At 33.5% G+C, this 20627-nt stretch overlaps 1 protein-coding gene across 2 annotated transcripts; it reads left to right on the top strand.

The window, feature by feature from the left end:
- The first annotated feature begins 5601 nt into the window (after window positions 1–5601).
- SLITRK6 (SLIT and NTRK like family member 6) lies at window positions 5602–19107 on the top strand. 2 transcript variants are annotated; one of them, XM_059378367.1, is made up of 3 exons: window positions 5602–5806; window positions 12889–12931; window positions 15334–19107. In XM_059378367.1, the coding sequence occupies exon 3, from the start codon at window positions 15358–15360 to the stop codon at window positions 17878–17880; it is 2523 nt and encodes an 840-aa protein (XP_059234350.1). In that variant the 5' UTR covers window positions 5602–5806; window positions 12889–12931; window positions 15334–15357; the 3' UTR covers window positions 17881–19107. The 2 variants fall into 2 exon arrangements, with proteins under 2 accessions (XP_059234350.1, XP_059234349.1); XM_059378366.1 differs by lacking the exon at window positions 12889–12931.
- Window positions 19108–20627: the final 1520 nt, after the last annotated feature.

The raw sequence follows: 20627 nt of genomic DNA, 5'->3' as shown, positions 1-20627 counted from the left end.
GAAATAAAAATAGTGAAATAAACTGAAAATATTACTAAAACTAGAATTATAAAAGGAGTTGAATAAATTAAACATAAAACACTAAAAGACACATATTTTCCCATTGTTATAGAAATAACCAAATACAAAAACTAGACAGTAGAATATATTTGAATACATATGGATATATTTTTAATACTATAATTAACAATTTTTTTATATTACCAGAATAAATGGACACATATACCACATTCCAGGATGGAAAACAGACTCAGTAGAAGAATATTTCTATTCCCCAAATTAATCCATAATATTGAATGTGTTATTATGACAAATTTTAGCTTTCTCATTTGATTAGACTATCCATCCAGATAAGAAAAATGTATGTGACTACCTAAATTCAAGGACGACAATGCAAAGTTTCTTTTCTCAGATAACAAAGACACAGGTAGAAATTCAAACTGTGGAACTGACAACACAGTTACCCTCAAACTTCTAAAATTCACCTTCCAAGGGGCTTAGGAGAACTTTGCAATCTCTTAAAAACCAGAAGCAAATGTGCAGACATAGCCATTAAGCTCATATGTCTATTACCCTGCCACAGGCATGAACGTAGTTACTTGTAGGGATGTAAATATTACAGGTGTATGACCTCCTCCAGATCACATCCAGAGGAGTCTGTCACTATTGATTCCATGTTCTCATGTTACTTGGCACTTTCTTGGAATATGCTGTAACTCTTTCAAGGGCAGCCATTAGTTTAGAAGACAGGGATAAGGCAGTAGGTATCTGTGATTTTAATTTTGTCTTTTTTGTTCTGTCTCTCTCTACTTCTTTCTCACACTACCTTCTCACCCTTGTCCACAGACAAATCTTGGTGTATGCTTCTTTTCACCACTCTTCATCCAATAATAGCACATTAGTTTCTTGCAGCTAGCGTGGTGGGAGTTTTTACACCACAACAATGGGCAAATAGCATACATACGAAGTTTTCTTTCCCTGCAGAAAAGTTTGATGTGAAATATTCACCATCAAATCACAGAGGGGTGTTGTACTTGAATTCATAGATTAAACATGGAGTATTTGGGGGACATGACAAACAACTGCGTGTGATCATGGAAGTGAACAGCTGAAGAAGAAATTAGGATCAGAGGGGTGCAGGGGGAATGATGGTGATGGGCGTCAGAATGATGATTGGAAGTGGAAAGGAAAACAGTGAGTCAGTGTCCATTTCTTTAAATCGAGGACATGGGGAATCTCCCGCAGGTAGTTGTAATCCTGGAAGGAATTAAGGAAGAGTATGGGATAATTATTGATCTTTGGCCTCAAAGGAACAACGATTTTTACAAAGATGATAGAGAATAAATAACGAGATGTAAAAATAAGAGCAAACCTTTGAAGTTTAAGCCTACGTTCTATTAAATCATCAAACTGGATATTTCTATAAGTAATATATTAATTTCATTGAAAATTTATTTCTTTGGTTACGGGGCACTTTTTTCTTTTTCTTTTTCTTTTTCTTTCTCCCCACCCCCCTCCAAGACTTATCTGAATTAACTAAATTTATATTCTTTCTTTCCTTTGATACAAGTGCTTAATATTTCTGGGTACCTGGGTGGCTCAGATGGTTAAGCGTCTGCATCTGGCTCAAGTCATGATCCCAGAGTCCTGGGATCAAGCCCTGCATCCAGTCCAGCATTGAGCTCCTTGCTTAGCAGGAGCTGTGTCTCCTTCTCCCTCTCTCTCTGCCTGCTGCTCCTCCTGCTTGTGTTCTCGCTCCCTATCTCTCTCTCCTTGTCAAATAATAAATATTTTTTAAAAAATTAATAGTTCCACTTATTTTAATCTTCAAGGTTTTTTTTTTTTTAATTTCCATAAACAATAAGTATTAAATGATAGCCATGTAATACTACCAACCACAAATATCATTTTAGGGTATAGCTTCTAAAAACAATATTCTCGGGGTGCCTGGGTGGCTCAGTGGGTTAAAGCCCCTGCCTTCGGCTCAGGTCATGATCCCAGGGTCCTGAGATTGAGCCCCACACTGCCTCTCTGCTCAGCAGGGAGCCTGCTTCCTCCTCTCACTCTCTCTCTCTTTCCCTCCCTCTGCCTGCCTCTCTGCCGACTTGTGATCTCTGCCTGTCAAATAAATAAAATCTTTTAAAAAAAAGATAAAAACAATATTCTTGGGGCGCCTGGGTGGCTCAGTGGGTTAATGCCTCTGCCTTCAGCTCAGGTCATGATCTCGGGGTCCTGGGATCGAGCCCCGATTCGGGCTCTCTGCTCAGTGGGGAGCCTGCTTCCTCCTCTCTCTCTGCCTGCCTCTCTGCCTACTTGGATCTCTGTCTGTCAAATAAATAAATAAAATCTTAAAAAAAAAGAACAATATTCTTGGCAACTACAAAAATGATAAGTTCTTTTTAATATCTATGCTATGGTCCCTCTTAAAAAGAAAATCGTTGGTAATAATGTAATATTTTTATGTATGTGTTTTATGATTGGGCTTTTTATATTTGTGTTTCTTTTGTGTCTCTTCTATGATTCGGAAGTTGTGATTAATACTGTATTCAGATTCTATCAATTTACTGAAGTAGCTATTGAAAAATTAAATTTAGTCACAATATTGTATTATCCTAGAAATGTGTGAAACTGGAAATATTTTTATCTTAAATTTCCATTTTAGAACAGAAAAAAAAAATAAGAGCATTCCAGTGACAAGTAATTGGCCCTATACATGTTTATTATTTAAGGAAACATAGGCAGAGTTTTCAGGTATTCCTTTATATGTAATACTTTCTGTGTATTTTGAATACCCAAAACAACCATTCAACAGACACAAAATTTCAAGACAGTAAATTAATCATATAAGTGATTCTTTGTAAGTTTAATGTCTAACATTTACTCCTTTTACACATATTCCAAGTAAATGAAATGCTTTGTAAAATGTAACATAGGATTCAAAATTTTAAAACAAAGAAGGAAAGATTGTGGAAATTTTAATGTATTTTAGTGTTTTAATGTATAATTATAGTCGATCATGTAAGTAAATATATATGCTTAAACAATTTTCATTAGTGTTTTCTAACAGCAGAGGGAGATATTGAACTACAAATTAAGTATTTTTCAGTACACATCTTCAGCAAAATGATTTATAGCCAATTAGACATTTGATTTTAAATTTAATTCGCTTGGGACAACATCTTCTTTGATGAGTCTTTTACAAAGAAGTCTTCCCCCAAGATACGGTTAAAGAAACAAAGTATTTTATCAAATCTAAAAAATTCATTCTATGTTAATATTTCACTTGATATTTTACATAAATTTATCAGACTTAAGTATGAAATAACTCAAACCTTATGCATTTTATACTTAATTAGAACTGGTGCCATAAAAGAATGATTTTTACATTTAGTCAGACTGGAAAGAATGTCCTTGTTCTGTTATTTACTAACTGTGTGACCCTTACCAAGTTATTTTTCTTTCTTAATTTTCACTTTCCTTATTTGTAGATTGAAGTTAACAATATTATGTCTTTTATAGGGTGTTGTGAAGATATTTTTAAATTGAAATATAGTAGGTGCTGACACAGTAATTTCTTATTTAAAAATATCAATACATGTTTATTAATGTTAATATTATCATTATTTTTAGAGTTCAATAAATATTTATTAAATAACTGAATACATAACTAATATCCACAATGATGACTTTGAGTACCATGAAAAATATAGAATATAGTATCCTTTTTTTTAAAGATCTTATTCATTTATTTGACAGAGATCACAAGTAGGCAGAGAGGCAGGCAGAGAGAGGGGGAAGCAGGCTCCCTGCTGAGCAGAGACCCCCCCCCCCCCAATGCGAGGCTTGATCCCCGGACCCTGGGATTATTACCTGAGCTGAAGGCAGAAGCTTTAACCCATTGAGCCACCCATGGGTCCTAGAATATAGGATCTTAATACTAACAAAGATAGCAAAATCAATCTTTGGAAGGATGATAAGCAGTATTATGTTGTTATGTTTGTTGTGAGAAGGCAGAACTGGGTAATCAGAAAGAGAGATGACATCATAGTCCCTTCCAATGCCTGGTGGGTCTATTCTCTCATATCTCATTCCTGTCCCCATTTGTTCTTTATATAATCAAGACATCTGGTGCATGCCCACTCCCATCTCTAGTACGTTCACAGTCCTTCGATACCTAAAATACTCCTGTATCTATTATGGGCTGGGGTGCAATTGTTGGGATGAAAGGAAGTGTGTATATTATAAAAGGGAGATCGTGTATCTTTTGGGGGAATCTTATCTGGGGTCCATGTTAGGTTGGGAAGTATCTGATCCATTCTAGATCAAAAAGACTACAGAGCTCATTGGATGTAGAGCGTACAACATGGATCTGATCCAAAGACCTTCTAGATTTATGTATTGTGCAAGAAGCTCTTCCCTCAGTCACAAGTAGAGTAGGATCTGACATAAACTGATTTGCTCTTAACATCAGTCTTTATAGCAACTTGGTTCTCACTGACTTAGAAGGACAAAGATGTATACATGGTTAGTATAATGTGGTATGATAAAGAAACCATGACATATACACACATACATATGCACATACTATACACACACACACACACACATATATATGTATAGGAATTCACTATATATATATATTTATACAAATATATATCTATCACTCAATTATACAATTCTTTAGCTAAATCTAAGTATGTATACATATAAAGATTTTGTCTCTGTGTTTTCAACCCATACAATTCTTTGCTCACAATTGTCACTAATGCTTACATATTGACTGAAATGTGTTTTAGAAGAAGTATTTTTAATTTAAAAAAAATAAAAAAGTATTCTTTATAAATTAGTCCTGTTACATATAGAATTAAAATCTGATCTTATTATAAAGAATGTGCACTTATGAGAACATTTAACCTGAGAGGCAATTTTACCTACTGAGTAAACAAATTCTGAAGCCAGAGTGAATTGGATTAAAATCTAAACTCTGCCCTTCCTAGTTCTATAACACTGTATATGTTACATTTATGCTCCAGTTTCCTCATTCCAATAGCACTTGCCACTTAGGTTTGTTCTAAGGATAAATCTGTTACTACATAGAGTGATCACACTCCTTATAAACATGGAGAGTGCTCGCAGCTGTAAATACATAGCACTACTACTTATTATTATTAATTAAAAATCTAAGGATTAAAAAAAACTTACAAAAAGGTGAGTTGGACACTAACAAATAAATGTGGCATATTCTTTGTTTTTTGTCTTTGGTTTAATTGAAGAACATTTATAAGTCTTCTCAAGAACATGATAGATGATAACAATGGATATTGTCATTTATTCTTATAAATTATATAGCCTGTAATACTCAAATTTGGATTTTTTTTCTTAAACTTTGCTTCTAATAATGCTCAAATTTGGTTATTTTTTCCTAAAATATACTTATAATGTACTGTAATAATTATTATGGACCAGCAATGGAACAACTACACACATCAGCTACATGTTTAAAGTAAAAATTCAACAGAGCATGCGCTCCACTGTTAAAGTTGTTAAGAATTTTTAAAAAAATATCCACTAGAGGGAGCTAAAAGAGTGAGAAAGCTCTAAACCAAGGGAGGTGTTAGGAATGATTCTCTTAGTTCTTGATAATATTATACAAATATTGAAGATTATTTTTAGGTCAAAAATTCTTATTTTCAGTTTCTTCTCTTACCCCATATCAAGAATTATTAAACAGTGATTTCTACTAGTATCAAAGATTTGTAATATTCTGTGGAAGGCATGTGTTTCCATGTGTAGGAAGGAAAAGCAGGTAAGTGCTATCTTGAATTTCTTTTCTTAAAATAGGCTAAGCTATGCTTTTAAAATTGTTTTACTGTTAAATAATTGTTTAAATGTGTGAGGTTTCTAAAAATCAGTGTTTTCTACATTTTAGTAGGTTGGTTTTGCAAATAAAAATGAGGAAATACTTTTTATAAATGCCTCTCTGATTATAATTAGTCAAAGAAAAGAATACAAATATTTCAAGGAGTATTTGTTTTACTATAGTCATGTGACTTCAAACTTACTACTGTTTGAGGGGGAGAGAATGGAAAGCCTTTAGCTCAAGTAAGTGTTTTATGAGGACTGAATTTTTATATTGCCCAGGAAAATCTAGTATGATACATCAAAAATTCGCTTGAGATACCCTTCTGTCAACTCCCTTTACCTTCCCTTTCCCCAAAAAACAACAAAGGATATCTGTCCATTTAAACAAGTATAGCTTATTATAGTAATTTGATTATTAGGTGTTAGTTTTTCTTAGTACTTTATTACTGTTGACATTTTATTAGTATTTATTAGTTATTATATATCACAATGGTCTGTGTTCTATTGCAATATTGGGAAACATGAAAATTATAGATAATACTGCCTTATTTTCTTAAACATACAATGTACATAGTAATATGTGGGATGTACACATCATTGAAATATGTCACAAGAAAGCCTCAATTATTTCAAAGGAGAGACTAGATGAATATAGGTAGGATGTATACAGTAAAATCATCAAAAGGACAATTATATTTAAAAATAGGCATTTATATTCGTGTAAGTATATAGGTATGGTGTAAATGCATTTTTTTTTTTTTGTACATTGAGTATAGATTCTTAAGGAATATCTCGGTGTCTGAAGTATTTGCAGTTCAAAAGCTTATTCTCTATGTTACATTCTACTTTTTAAAATGTTATATATCAAAATGTAACAATGCTTATTTTGTTTCGGAGTTTTCAGCAAGATTCCTGTTAATAAAAAGTCAACATTATTTAGTGAAATCTGCCACTAATAATTTATTTACTTTCTTGTTTAATATTGATACTTTAATTGATGACTAATAGTTCAATAACTATTTTTTGTATTAACTCCATTGTTATCAAGTAAAAATAATGCAAAATAAAATAATTACATAATTACTGAGTCACTTGTTGAACTATGCACTTCTATTTCTCAACAAACATGTGTTACATTCTTAATTTCTTTCTTCACAGAGTATAGATCCAATTGTAACAAAAAAATTTATTTCTTTCCAAATGAGTGTAACATTTGGTATTCAAATTTCTGTGTCAACTAATCAGTCCTAGATTGGTAAAGATACTACTTTTAGTCCATAATATAGAAATCATCTCCATATAGATTATTTTAAAGCATACTTAAATAAATAAATATATATGCATGATATTCATGGTCATGATATGCACAGCTTAATGTTATTGGAATAATAACATTGAACTAAATGAAACTGACATGTTTTGGAAAAATGGGTGAATATCACTATTATGAGATTAAAACAATTTGAATAAGTTTGCATCCCTCATGACACAGCAACAGATAATAGGGAGAGGCTGTGATGTCTAAATTGTGGTTGGCAATAGAAAGACAATCAGAAATTTTAAACCTCCTGTAGGGGAACCACCAAGCTGATCATCTATCATGTTTATTTGATTCAGTGGTATTTATCTATTATTACTGTTAATCATCTGTTAACAAAGTAGTCTAGTCACCCAGATTGTGTTATAATAACTGCCAAACAACAATAATAGGAAAGATCCAGGGGATCCATTTTTTAAATTTTTTAAATCTTGATCTTTAGTATTAAGTTTTTGTTATATGGGCAACAATTTTAAAATTAGTATGTACACATTCCTAGGAACCAGTAAGTATTCTAAGATCTGAAGATAGTGAGAACATAGGAAGAAAGGATTCAACTTGAATAACTACTTATTTGGGGGCTTCCTATATGCAACTCACTCTATAGTATTATAGAAAAAATTAAGAAGTAGTTAATAAGCTCCCCTAGGGGAGTCTTTACAATCAAAATAACTCAGTCTACCATTATTACACTGGACCTTGTTTTCTTGCTCATTATTTGCTGTAAAGCACTCATCAACATTTTTAGGGTTTTTTTTTAAATAATTTTTAAAAGTCTTCTTAGTTATCCATTTGAAGTAGGTAATTTTATGAAATCACAAATACATTTCATATGAAGACAGAGAGCTTATAATCCAAGTTTCCAGGAGAAAGTTTTTGTTTTGCTTTGTTTAGGTTGTGCCAGGTTAAATAATGGTATAAGAGAGTTCCTTTGTGTCAACAGATTTCAAATTAAAACAGAAAGTATAATTGTAAAAGCTCTCTTAGAATAAGGCAATTCCATTATTAGTTTTATAACTTTGCTGTCAGATCAAATTGAGCATGAAAGAAACTTAAGATTTAAATAACAAACTAAAAGATTCAATGCAAAGGGCAAGTTTCCAAAACATTGATTTATGTGTGATTTATAAAGTACTATATCTATCATGTAAACTCTACATAGACTCTTTATTGTGAAGTTTGGTACTTAAATTTGTGTCAACTAATCAATCTTAGGTCGGTAAAATTTTACTTTCATTCCACTATGTGGAGATTCTCCACATAGATGAGCTTAAAACATAATATTCATGTTACTTAAATAATGCATTGAACTAAATAAAACTTACATATCTGAAAAACTGGTTAAATATCACAATTATAGGACTATAAAACTTAAAATAATTATGCATCCCTCAATGAAGTCATTATTCATGATGAATATATGCAAATATCCTTCTCATGTACAAAGATGTTATTGCTAAAAAGTGAGAAAATTTTCTATTCTTCTTTATATAAAAGCCATGTTCCTTTTGTTAAATTGAGTGTTATTGTCAGAAGATAAAGTATTCATAATCATTATGCTCTGACTCTAACAGAACCAAAAAATAGTAATGGTGGTAAAGTGTTTCAGGCTTCTCTTCTAGTGAAACATGAAAGAGAACCCTATGTTCAAAATTTGAGAAGCGAATTCAAAGGTTACTGTATAGCGTAGCATCATGAAAGATAAAAGATATCATTCTTTGATTGTCATCTTCTATGAATAGAATTTATGTAAAGAAGTCCAATTATATATTTTAAGTAGAATTTGCCCCATTATTATCTTTAAAGATTTTGTAAAATTTTGTAAGAACTATTACTTCTGTATACAATGAACAGGATAGGAATATAAAATAAGGAATATTTAAATTGGATCTAATCTCTGGGATTCTTAGTGGATTTAACTTTTCTTGTTTCTTTTGAATATCCTTTAGAGTCTTATAATGAAACATACCCATTTTCAAAAGTATATACAATTTTAAAGAAAAATTTTGGCTTGAAATAAAAAAAAAGGAACATGACCTTGTTAATATTTGTAAAACTACTGCACAATTCTTCTACATTTCTGTAAATTTGATTTTTTTTGCAAATATCTGTAATATTGAATTTTAATAGTATTTTCATGAGTTTTAATGTAATTCCCTGCCAGTACAGATCCCACAGGTATGTTATTTCCCAATAATTTGTTTTGAATATTTTTTTAATAATTATATACATACTTTCAAAGTGACACAATTTAGGAGTATTACATTTCTAAACGTTTCTTAAAAGAATGAAATAATCAATAAGTATGTAAAATCCATCTACAGTATTATAATTCATAATGGGTCACTAAAGGTTATAGTTTCAATCTTCAGAATATGTAAATATGCCTCAGTCTACACCACAGATGGTACAAAGACCTCTCTTCAAGGCTTCCAGAGTCTTGTGTTAAAAACAATCAGACATATGTTTTCATTTTATGACTTAAATGTGGCACTGGAAAAGGTGGGCAAGTGCTCTGATGTATACACAGCACGAATCAATCTCTTTCATTGCTATTATTTTTTCTTTCCTCTTTCTAGTGCTTGATGTTGGCCCTGTCATTCTATTTACCCCACATGCGTTATCAGTCCAACAAATTTCATAGAACATTCGTCCATCTGGTCTTTGTCACCACTAGATATGCAAAATGATTCCTCACCCTTGACCCACCCCCAACCCCCTCCCCCCCTCCACATCAGCAGAGAAGAGAAGGCATTCTCCTCAGTCCTGGTATCATAAATGACTAACAGAGGTAGTTTTATGTCTTCTGACTCCTTGGTATTCTTCACTGTAATTAGAATACTTTTGTATTTGCTGTTGAAGATGCACATTCCAAAAACTGTAGAAGTCACAATAAGATGTAAGGTAGAGTATGTGTTTAAAAATAATTGCTGACTTTTTAACACTTTCCAATATGGAGTCATTGGGGGTAAATTATATGGAAAGATTAATAAAATTTAGTATTTATTATGGTCTCTTAATGAATTTATTATCAGAATTTGGGGAAAGCTACACTGGGAAAGTATTTTTCCATGTAACAATTGGAAATTAAAAAATATTCTTAAATGTTTGACAATCAATAACATGTTACACCATAAGCATTTTGGAAAGAATAACAGAATTATTGACTTAGTGAAATAACTTAGGAATTACAGTTAACAAATATAGAGAACAGTAGTTTTAGCCAAAATCATTTTAAGTATACTGTTACATATTTCACTACTGAGTTTAAGATAACACTGAGTAATTCCTTATCAATACCACTCCTTTGAACCAATTCAAAGTTACGGAATGCTTCTCAGACAATTCTTTACTTAGCCATTCTTAAGAGTTTCCACCCAAAACCTAGAGAAAAAGTAAAGAATAATAATTATAAAAGAGCCTTCCTTTCCATTGAATTAACCAGTAATTAATGCGTAAGGACAACATGTCATCTATAGGCAAGGGATTCAACATAAATAACTTAAGATATGTTCTAGGTGCATACTATAAAATGGACACATACTCAGATTGGAGGAAATGAAAGAAACCTGTGTCCATCTATAGGGAACTCAGTTCTATTTGTCCATATGTCTGTTTGAACCACTCTTCCTCCACAGACTTCCAGAACATTTCTCTTGAGGTCTTACTTCCAAAACCAAAAGGAACACATTTGGAGAATTTTGTGTACAGTGCTGGAAGGGAAATTATTCTACTTCCTTGTTTTCCCGTTGATTCTAAGTCAATGTTGTCACCAACCTAAATCATTAGATTGATTTAAGGTAATGCAACCCGGCTGTCAGCTAGCAGCAAATTGTGCCTGAGATTAACTCCTTACCTTGATTTTCTCTTATTTCCTCTAATCTCTCATTCCTTACCCTTTCTAATCCCCCATCTGTATCATTATCTCTATTTCCTCTTAAAACACGGTGACATTAGAATAAATGAGGAACTTAATGAGTGAAAGAATATAATAATAAAGGAATGTGAAAATATTAAAAACTGCTTCAAAATCCATCTTTTAAAGCAACTATTCCATGCTAAGAATATGAAAACTTTATGAATTGGAGTGCACAATTGCACATAATCGTTTACTAATAAGCCAATCTGATATTGTCCCATTTTGATAATTTTACCTTTTTTTTTCCCCTGAAATAATACCTAATATTACACAGGTAGACTTTACAGCCTATAGCCAAGGGTATTTCTAAGCATAGACTATTTTAAAATGAATAAATAATGGCTTCTAATATATTCATTTTGGATGTGAGGTACTTAGAATGCAAAGAGAAATGATTTTTAAAACAGGCATTTTGGGAAAGAAAGAAGGAATTTGACAGTTGAACGTTTTATTAGTGGTGATTCAGAAACTTTTGAGAGTTGAAGGGACAAGTAGCTTTTTAAATAGAAACATATTAGGGGGGAAAAACAAATGCTCTCTCCAGCCAGTGCCATAAAAATCAGGATATTGTAATTTCTACATACTCATTCAACTTGGTTCATTTCACCTGAGGAGACATCACTTCAGAGTTTTGAGAGTGTTAAGCAGTGTTCAATTAATGACAACCATCTGTATTAAAGATTCTAGAATATACTTTAAAGTAATCATATTGCCATTCCAAATAAATATTATGTTCCCTGCAAAAGAACCTCATTTCTGGTCTCATTACTGAACATTAGCTGTCGGGAAAGAAATAATGAAGTGTACGACTTGGAGTCTCTGACGTGAGGTTTTAAAAGACATTTAAATCGTGCGTACGAAAAGGCAAATGTGGCAGGGAAGTAGTTCACGTTAACGTTTCAAAAACCTAAAATTAAAAAAAACAAAAAAAAACAAAAACCTAGTGCACCACTGCAACCACTGCAACCACAAATACCGGTAAAACACAAAGCAAAACAAAACCTGAAGCAAGGACTCTACAGGCGGCGTGCTGACAGTTTGCTGCACGCATGTGAGCAAACGAAACAGCCCTGTGCCCACGGAGAATTTAACATAATGCATTATTTAGCTTGCTCTCCAACACAAAAAATTATACATTTAAAACGGGGCATAATTATTCCCATCAAAATTTACTTGCACTCTCTCTGGTATCAAAAGGGAGTGGAAAGGCCATTTGCAGAAAGAGGAGGAGTTGAGCCATCCCAAGGTGGAGCTGTCTCTTGTGTTAAATGACACTGGCTGAGTAAAGCGCTCAGGGCTTAAAGGCTGAGTCAAAAGCCAAGAAGTCTCTTTATTGACAGCCTACCTCCCAGCCCCTGGCAATCTGACTAATAACAAACTGAGCTAACAAGAAAGACTAGAAAGGGAGGCAAGGGAACACTGCTGCAGCTTGGATCTACAAACTAAGAAAGCAAGAGTGATCAATCCCAGCTCTGGGAAACATCTTGTTTATTTACTGCATTCCGCAGCTTGCAAATGGTTAACTATATGCAAAAACAAGTCAGCATAGCTGTGAAGTATGCCGTGAATTTTAATTGGGGAGAAAAGGCAACTGCTTCAGGATGATCTAGTATGCACTGGGTCTGAAATATTTTCAATGAACTGCTCAGCATTTAGTCTTTGAGCAGAGCTTTTTAACTTTATGAAGCAAAGGGACCTGCCAAAAAGTGATATTTGAGAGGAAAGTACGTGGCGGCTGGTGTTTCTTTTTTAATAAAGAAACTGAATTTACTTTGACCATCTCTTCCAGCTGTGCATTGCAGATAACGTCAGGAAGAGTTTCTGCTTTACAGGTAAGATGAATGTTTCCAGGCTTTTCTAGTACCTATCTTTGCATTGTCTTAAAGTGATGGAATTTGTACGTTTGCCCTTTTAAAAAAATAACTTAGCATTAAAAGCTATCCAGTTTCATTCTTACTCATTGGCACCACTAAGGCTGTAGCAGATGCCTGTTTTCTCTGAGCAGCAGACAGTCCAACAGCTGGCTCGCCAGAGGAACAAATAAAATAAGATGCCACTGTATCTTGCATAGCATCCAGTTTGTTATTGGAAACTGTATATGTGTGCTTTCTGAAGGAAAGATCACTTCCAAACACCATTGCTGAATTTAAAATATAAGCAGAATGTTAAAAGATTCTTGGTATTTTGTATGCTATTTTTATTATTTCCTGGCTGGAAAATATATATTTTCTGAAAGTATGTAAACAGAGATTTTTGACCTCTTTCACATAAGATCAGATGTTACCCATACGGAACCCGTCTTGAAATATGTGTGCATTTCTGAAAAGATATGAAACTGTTCCCTAGGACATTTTGAAGAACATAAGATGAATATAAGATTAAAACAGTAACTAGAGGTTGTCATCTGGAAGTTATTTACTATTTTCTCAAGATGCTGTGTCTGGTGAAATGAATCATATTCTTTCTTAGTAATCTATGAAGAAGTACTTTAGTGTTTGTGGAAGCTAATCCACAAGTTGAAGGCTCCAACTACAAGCTGTTGGGTTCTAAACATAGACTCAGAGCTGTTTAAAAATCAATTTCCCTTGGAAAAATTTAGTCTGCTAACTTTTCCTTTATATGGAAAGGCACTCTACTGTTTTATTTCTTTAGTTGCCTTTTACCATTCAGAAACTTCATGCTCTACATGTTTTCAATAAAACCAAGTATTTTCATGGGATTAGTTTTTTCCAGAATTATTGATTGGTTTTGGGATGTTCTATCTGTTCTGTTGCACCTATCTGATTGTGAACTTTAGGTAGATTCAAAGGTACTGTTCACATTGCATTAAAAAATAAATGAAAGCAGGTACCACTTGGAAAAGTTGAAGCGTTTTGAGATATGGTGTTTATTTATCTTTCAATATAATTTCTATAAATTTAAGGTACACTAAAGAAAAGAAATGCAATTAAATACATTGGAGTTATATGTATTTATCTTGTCACTGCTGTCATCTCAGAATCTTTCTAAAGAATTGCTATTTCAGATCCATTTCTTAAATTTTTAACGAGTTGGAATATGTGATGTTGTTATCCTGAACTGTCACTTTTTTATTCAGCAAATTAGAGGTACCCTCAAATGTTTGAGTATAGTGCGGTTTGTTTTAGAGCTTACTGTGGCTTTAAGCCTTATAATAAAGGAGGTCCATTGCTTAATTATATGATGACATTCTGTGCCCTAAAGCCAGTTTCAAGACCTCATTAGAAAGTCATTTGCTTGAAGTTTATGTGAGGCATTGTTTATTCTTTTATAATAGCTGGAAATGTGTTTTAAAGCTGTTTTCTTCTTTAGGTATATATTAACCTTATTCATAAAAGGATTTAAAAGCAGCAGGAAATATCCTACTTTTAGAAATTCAGTAGAAAGTGTGACAAGTGAAATTTTAACAGGCACTCTTAACCATATATATCTAATACTATCAAACTTACACAAACTGCCCTAGACAGCACAGTTAAAATGAAATTCTTTTTATAGTGATCTCCTTTCTTACATGGTCAGAGACTTATTTTCCTCACGGTTTTTAAATAAGATAATAAAATTAATAAGTATGGAGCCCAAATCAAAGCAGGTTAAAACACAGATACAATTATTAGATAGTATATTGTGACATCCAGTTCAAAAGTTAAATAAATAAAGGAAATGCATTATGTATGTATGTGTGCAAACATAGATACATATATATTTTTTCTAACTTTTTCTAACATTTTTGCATTCCCTACTTTTTTCTCTGCTTCTGGCTAATATCACATATTTGTTTTATACTGTAATCCTTCAACCTTAGAGTCATCAACTTTGTGGTTAAAAAAGAAAAAAAAAGGAATCAGGGTCTTTGCAAACATACACCTCTGTACCATATCGAGGTATCAATAGTCCCTTAAGCAGCAACTCTCTCATCTTTTAAAATGCAGCTTATTTGGAAAATGTGAACACCATTGATGATACAATATTTTAAATTCTCCTTGACCTAAATTTTACATTTTTGTCACAGTACAAGTTAAAAGTGAACAAAACATGCTTGTCATAGTATTAGAAAAAAATAAGAGAAAATGCAAATGTAGTAAGGTATTCATATGTTCCAAGTAATTAATATTTTTTGTTGTTTTTAGAGGAAACCCTATTATTTTGTAATCACCAGGTTCATCTCTTCCCTACTTCTGCCCGCTGAAGTACATTGCTGTTGCCTTTTGTTTTACAGAATCAGATTTCATCACATGACAACATGAAGCTGTGGTTTCATCTCTTATATTCATCTCTCCTCGCCTGTATATCTTCACAGTCCCAATCGCCGATGTCCTCAGCCAGAGGTTCTTGTGACTCTCTTTGCAATTGTGAGGAAAAAGACGGTGCAATGCTAATCAACTGTGAAGAAAAAGGTATCAAGAAGTTATCCCAAATAAGTGTGCCACCATCACGACCTTTCCACCTAAATTTATTAAATAATGGCTTGACAATGCTTCACACGAATGACTTTTCTGGGCTTACCAACGCTATCTCAATACACCTTGGATTTAACAATATCGCAGATATTGAGACTGGTGCATTTAATGGTCTTGGCCTTCTTAAGCAACTTCATATCAATCACAATTCCTTAGAAATTCTTAAAGAGGATACCTTCCATGGATTGGAAAACCTGGAATTCCTACAAGCAGATAACAATTTCATTACAGTGATTGAACCAAGTGCCTTTAGCAAGCTCCACAGACTTAAAGTGTTAATTTTAAATGACAACGCTATTGAGAGTCTTCCTCCAAACATATTTCGGTTCGTTCCTTTAACCCATCTAGATCTTCGTGGAAATCAATTGCAAACATTGCCTTATGTTGGTTTTTTAGAACACATTGGCCGGATATTGGATCTCCAGTTGGAGGACAACAAGTGGGCTTGCAACTGTGACTTATTAGAGCTAAAAACTTGGTTGGAAAACATGCCTCCACAATCTGTAATTGGTGATGTTGTGTGCAACAGCCCTCCATTTTTCAAAGGAAGTGTACTAAGCAGACTGAAAAAGGAATCAATTTGCCCCACTCCCCCAGTGTATGAAGAACACGAGGATCCTTCAGGGTCATTACATCTGGCAGTAACGTCTTCAATAAGTGAGAGTCACATGTCAACCAAGACCACACCCCTTTTGAAACCAGCCACCAAAGCACCAGTTTTGATACCCTATATTACAAAGCCATTCACTCAACTTCCAGGACCCTACTGTCCTATTCCCTGTAACTGCAAAGTACTGTCGCCATCAGGACTTCTAATACACTGTCAAGAGCGCAATATTGAAAGCTTATCAGATCTAAAGCCTCCTCCACAAAACCCTAGAAAGCTTGTTCTAGCAGGGAATATTATCCATACATTAGTGAAGTCTGATCTAGCGGAGTACTTCACTTTGGAAATGCTTCACCTGGGAAACAATCGTATTGAGGTTCTTGAGGAAGGATCCTTTATGAATCTAACAAGATTGCAAAAGCTCTATCTAAATGGTAACCATCTGACCAAATTAAGTAGAGGCATGTTCCTTGGTCTCCACAATCTTGAGTATTTGTATCTTGAATACAATGCAGTTAAGGAACTATTGCCAGGAACCTTTAACCCAATGCCTAAACTTAAAGTCCTCTATTTAAATAATAACCTCCTACAAGTTTTGCCACCACATATTTTTTCAGGGGTTTCCCTAACGAGGATAAACCTTAAAGCAAACCAGTTTACCCATCTCCCTGTAAGTAATATCTTGGATGACCTTGATTTATTGACTCAGATCGACCTTGAGGACAATCCCTGGGATTGCTCCTGTGACCTGGTTGGATTGCAACAGTGGCTACAAAAACTGAGTAAGAACACAATAACAGATGACATCCTCTGCACTTCTCCAGAGCACCTGGACAAAAAGGAATTGAAAGCACTAACTAGTGAACTCCTTTGCCCAGGTTTAGTCAACAACCCATCCCTGCCAACTCAAACTAGTTACATAATTGTCAGTACTCCTACAACCACAACTACAGCCGATACTATTTTAAGATCACTTACTGATGCTGTACCACTGTCTGTTCTAATACTAGGGCTGCTAATCGTGTTCATAACCATTGTGTTCTGTGCTGCAGGGATAGTGGTTCTTGTTCTCCACCGCAGGAGAAGATACAAAAAGAAACAAGCAGATGAACAGATGAGAGACAACAGTCCAGTCCATCTTCAATACAGTATGTATGGCCATAAAACAACTCACCACACTGCTGAAAGACCCACAGCATCACTCTACGAGCAGCACATGGTGAGTCCCATGGTTCATGTCTATAGAAGTCCATCCTTTGGCCCAAAACATTTGGAAGAGGAAGAAGAAAGGAATGAAAAAGACGGAAGTGAGGCGAAACATCTTCAAAGAAGTCTTTTAGAAAGGGAAAATCATTCACCACTCACAGGGTCAAATGTGAAATACAAAACCACAGACCAATCAACTGAATTTTTATCCTTTCAGGATGCCAGTTCATTATATAGGAATATTTTAGAGAAAGAAAGAGAACTTCAGCAGCTGGGAATCACAGAATACCTAAGGAAGAACATTGCTCAACTGCAGCCTGATATGGAAGTACATTATCCTGGAGCCCATGAAGAGTTAAAGTTAATGGAGACCTTAATGTACTCAAGGCCAAGGAAGGTATTAGTGGAACAGACTAAAAATGAGTATTTTGAGCTTAAAGCTAATTTACATGCTGAACCTGACTACTTAGAAGTCTTGGAGCAGCAAACATAGATGGAGAGATCGAGGGCTTTTGCAGAAATGCTGTGATTCTGTCTTAAGTCCAATCCTTGTAAATAAGTGCCTTACATGTGTGTGTCATCAATCAGAACTAAAGCACAGCAGTAATCCTATGGGAAAAAAAGAAGAAAAAGAAACTCAGGGATCATTGGGAGAAGCCATTGCATTTTCTTCAGGCAATTTTGCCTGCCCCTAATAAATTAATAAATTAATCCTTGTATGTAAATCATCCAAGGATTATAGTAATATTTCTCCATATACTTAAAAGTGTTTCAGAAAAGACCTGTTGCACATCTAAAAGGGTTGAGTATTTAAGTAACACTTATTTTATTGAATTACTTTACCAGTGGATGAAATAAAATTGGGTTTTGTCACTTAAAAGTTATACCTGTATATGTAATTATAATATGTAAGGAATATATTGTTTATATAATCAGCATATACCACAAAAAATGTATATTGTCAGATACACCTAATTTTCTTGCAATAAAGGCAAAAGGAACTGGAATTTTAAAATTATGAATAATAATAGTAAAGAAAAAAAAATAGGACGTGGAATTATATAGGTTATGAGTGACCCAAAACTGAGTATTTGAGGGTTAGAAAAATGTCACTGCTATGCTTTCTGAATTTAAAAATAAGAGTCATTAATAGTTCAGGTGATGAATAAGCAAAGTTTTTGGTTTTTCTACACATTTTTGTGTGGACAATCTTATCGTCAATGCTGCTGTGAACTAAGGTATGTCATTTGTGCTCAAACTTTGATTCTTGTTCTTGGGATATTTTTAAAATGCTACTGATATTCAACTGTAAATATGATTAGTGCATAAATTAAGTTTGGTTTCTTTCATAGCATTAATCCTTTGTAAATTTGAATGACCATGATAGAAATAAGTTTCTTGTGGCAAGTAATAATTCACAGGTATAAAACAAATAGGAAAAATCGTGTTTTTAAAACATTTTATTAATGTAAACTGGTAGTTGCCATAAATTAGTAGCAAAAGGCACGTCTAAGGGTAGGTGGTTTAAGTTGCCTCAAGAGTGGGACAATGTAGCTTTATTTTAAAAGAAAGTATAGCTAGATTTCTATGAACTATTTATTCTGTACAGTTTTGTATATTTTTGGTTCACAAAGGTAATTATTCTTGGGTGCCTTTCAAGAAAATTAAAAATACTGCTCACTACAATAAAAATAAAATGAAAACTCTCTTTTTAAATGAATTTTCTTCAGTTAGTCTGATCTGTAATTCAATCAATTCAGGATTAACACACACACATGCACGCATTTGTGCACATGCACGAGAAGGAGATTTCTGTTTGTTACACACACAGAAACATCTTGTTCACCATCTGCAAAAAGGTCATTCAGTGTCTGGGTATGATTGACACAGAATCGAACCTAAATCTGACCAGTAGGTCTCCCTTTCCAGCAAATCCTTTTCCCACTCAAAACAAATGAAAGGGATTTATTTTTCTTCTTTCTGATTATACAATCAATGATACAGCAGATTTTCACAAGGCAAAATAGAATTAATCAAAGTGATCTAGCTCTGTTTCTGAACACCACGCAGATCCATGCACAGGGTTGGGAAGGAACACATTTCAGATTAGAAAGGACTTTCTTTAATTTACTTAATACTATTTTACTGATTCCCGAATGTTCTATTAAATGTTTTGGTTTTCAACACTCAACTGTCTGGAATACTAGCAAATCATATATTATTTCCTTGATTTTGAATAAGAAGCCTTTCTGTTGATAAAAACAGTAGGGCTCTGTGCTGCCTGGTATGAAGACTAATTATGTGTCTATTATTAAGTCATATCACTAGGTTTTCTTTTAAATCATTGCATATATTAATAGAAAACAATTAATAATTATGTATTAAAAGGTTGAAAACCTAAATTTCTCCATTAATGCCCAAGGTTGGAAAGAACAAAGATGAGAATTTTTTTAAAGTTACACTTACTAAGGGAAAATCTGGGTGCACATGGGTTGCTATATATATTTATCCACTAAAACATTTCAGCACAGTCATGAATAATAAATATTTCAAAACATGATTTTAAAAGTTACATTCTAAAAAGAAGAACAAAGTGGGAACAGGTTTCATGTTATTACACTTCTCCTATTCACTGGGTAGTATCTGCCAGTATTTTCTGATTCCAATCAAGTACACAGAGGAATTAGAAAGACTTAAGAAATTCCCATGCCTGGAGGACCCTTGGAATGGGTCCATGAATTCAGACAGAGACATGTCCTCAGGAATGTTCTTCTCTTTTGGGTGGAGGAATTTTTTTATTTTAATCTTTATTCATGGTTAATCTCCTAAAGTAATAGTATTCATTCTTCAACTTATCTCAAGATGGAAGAGAGCCATTTATGAAGTCATGTAAATATATCCTTCAAATTAAATATAACTGCAAAACTAAAATTCTATGGGAATCCAATTACAATTTGTAATGATGTAGAAATCATTATGGCTTCCAAAGGGTAACAAATTTTAAAGGCTTAAATGTTTCATTCATGATGGAATCTTTCTTGGAAATTTGCTTCCCTATTAGAAGTAGTTGAGAGTTGAAAAACCTAGTGATGGTCTCTAATTCTTATGGGTTTTGCGACCTGTGATAATCACTCAGAACTTTGATGATTTTATCTGCATTTTCTATTTCTTCTCTCTCTCACTAACAACAAATTTTTATTATAGTCTCTGTTAGAGTCTTTACTTAAGTGGCCAATGCAG

Source organism: Mustela nigripes, chromosome 15 (assembly GCF_022355385.1).
Source record: "Mustela nigripes isolate SB6536 chromosome 15, MUSNIG.SB6536, whole genome shotgun sequence".
NCBI classification, from domain to species: domain Eukaryota; kingdom Metazoa; phylum Chordata; class Mammalia; order Carnivora; family Mustelidae; genus Mustela; species Mustela nigripes.
Note: the sequence above shows the minus strand (reverse complement) of the source record. Positions and strands in the feature narration are given on the sequence as shown.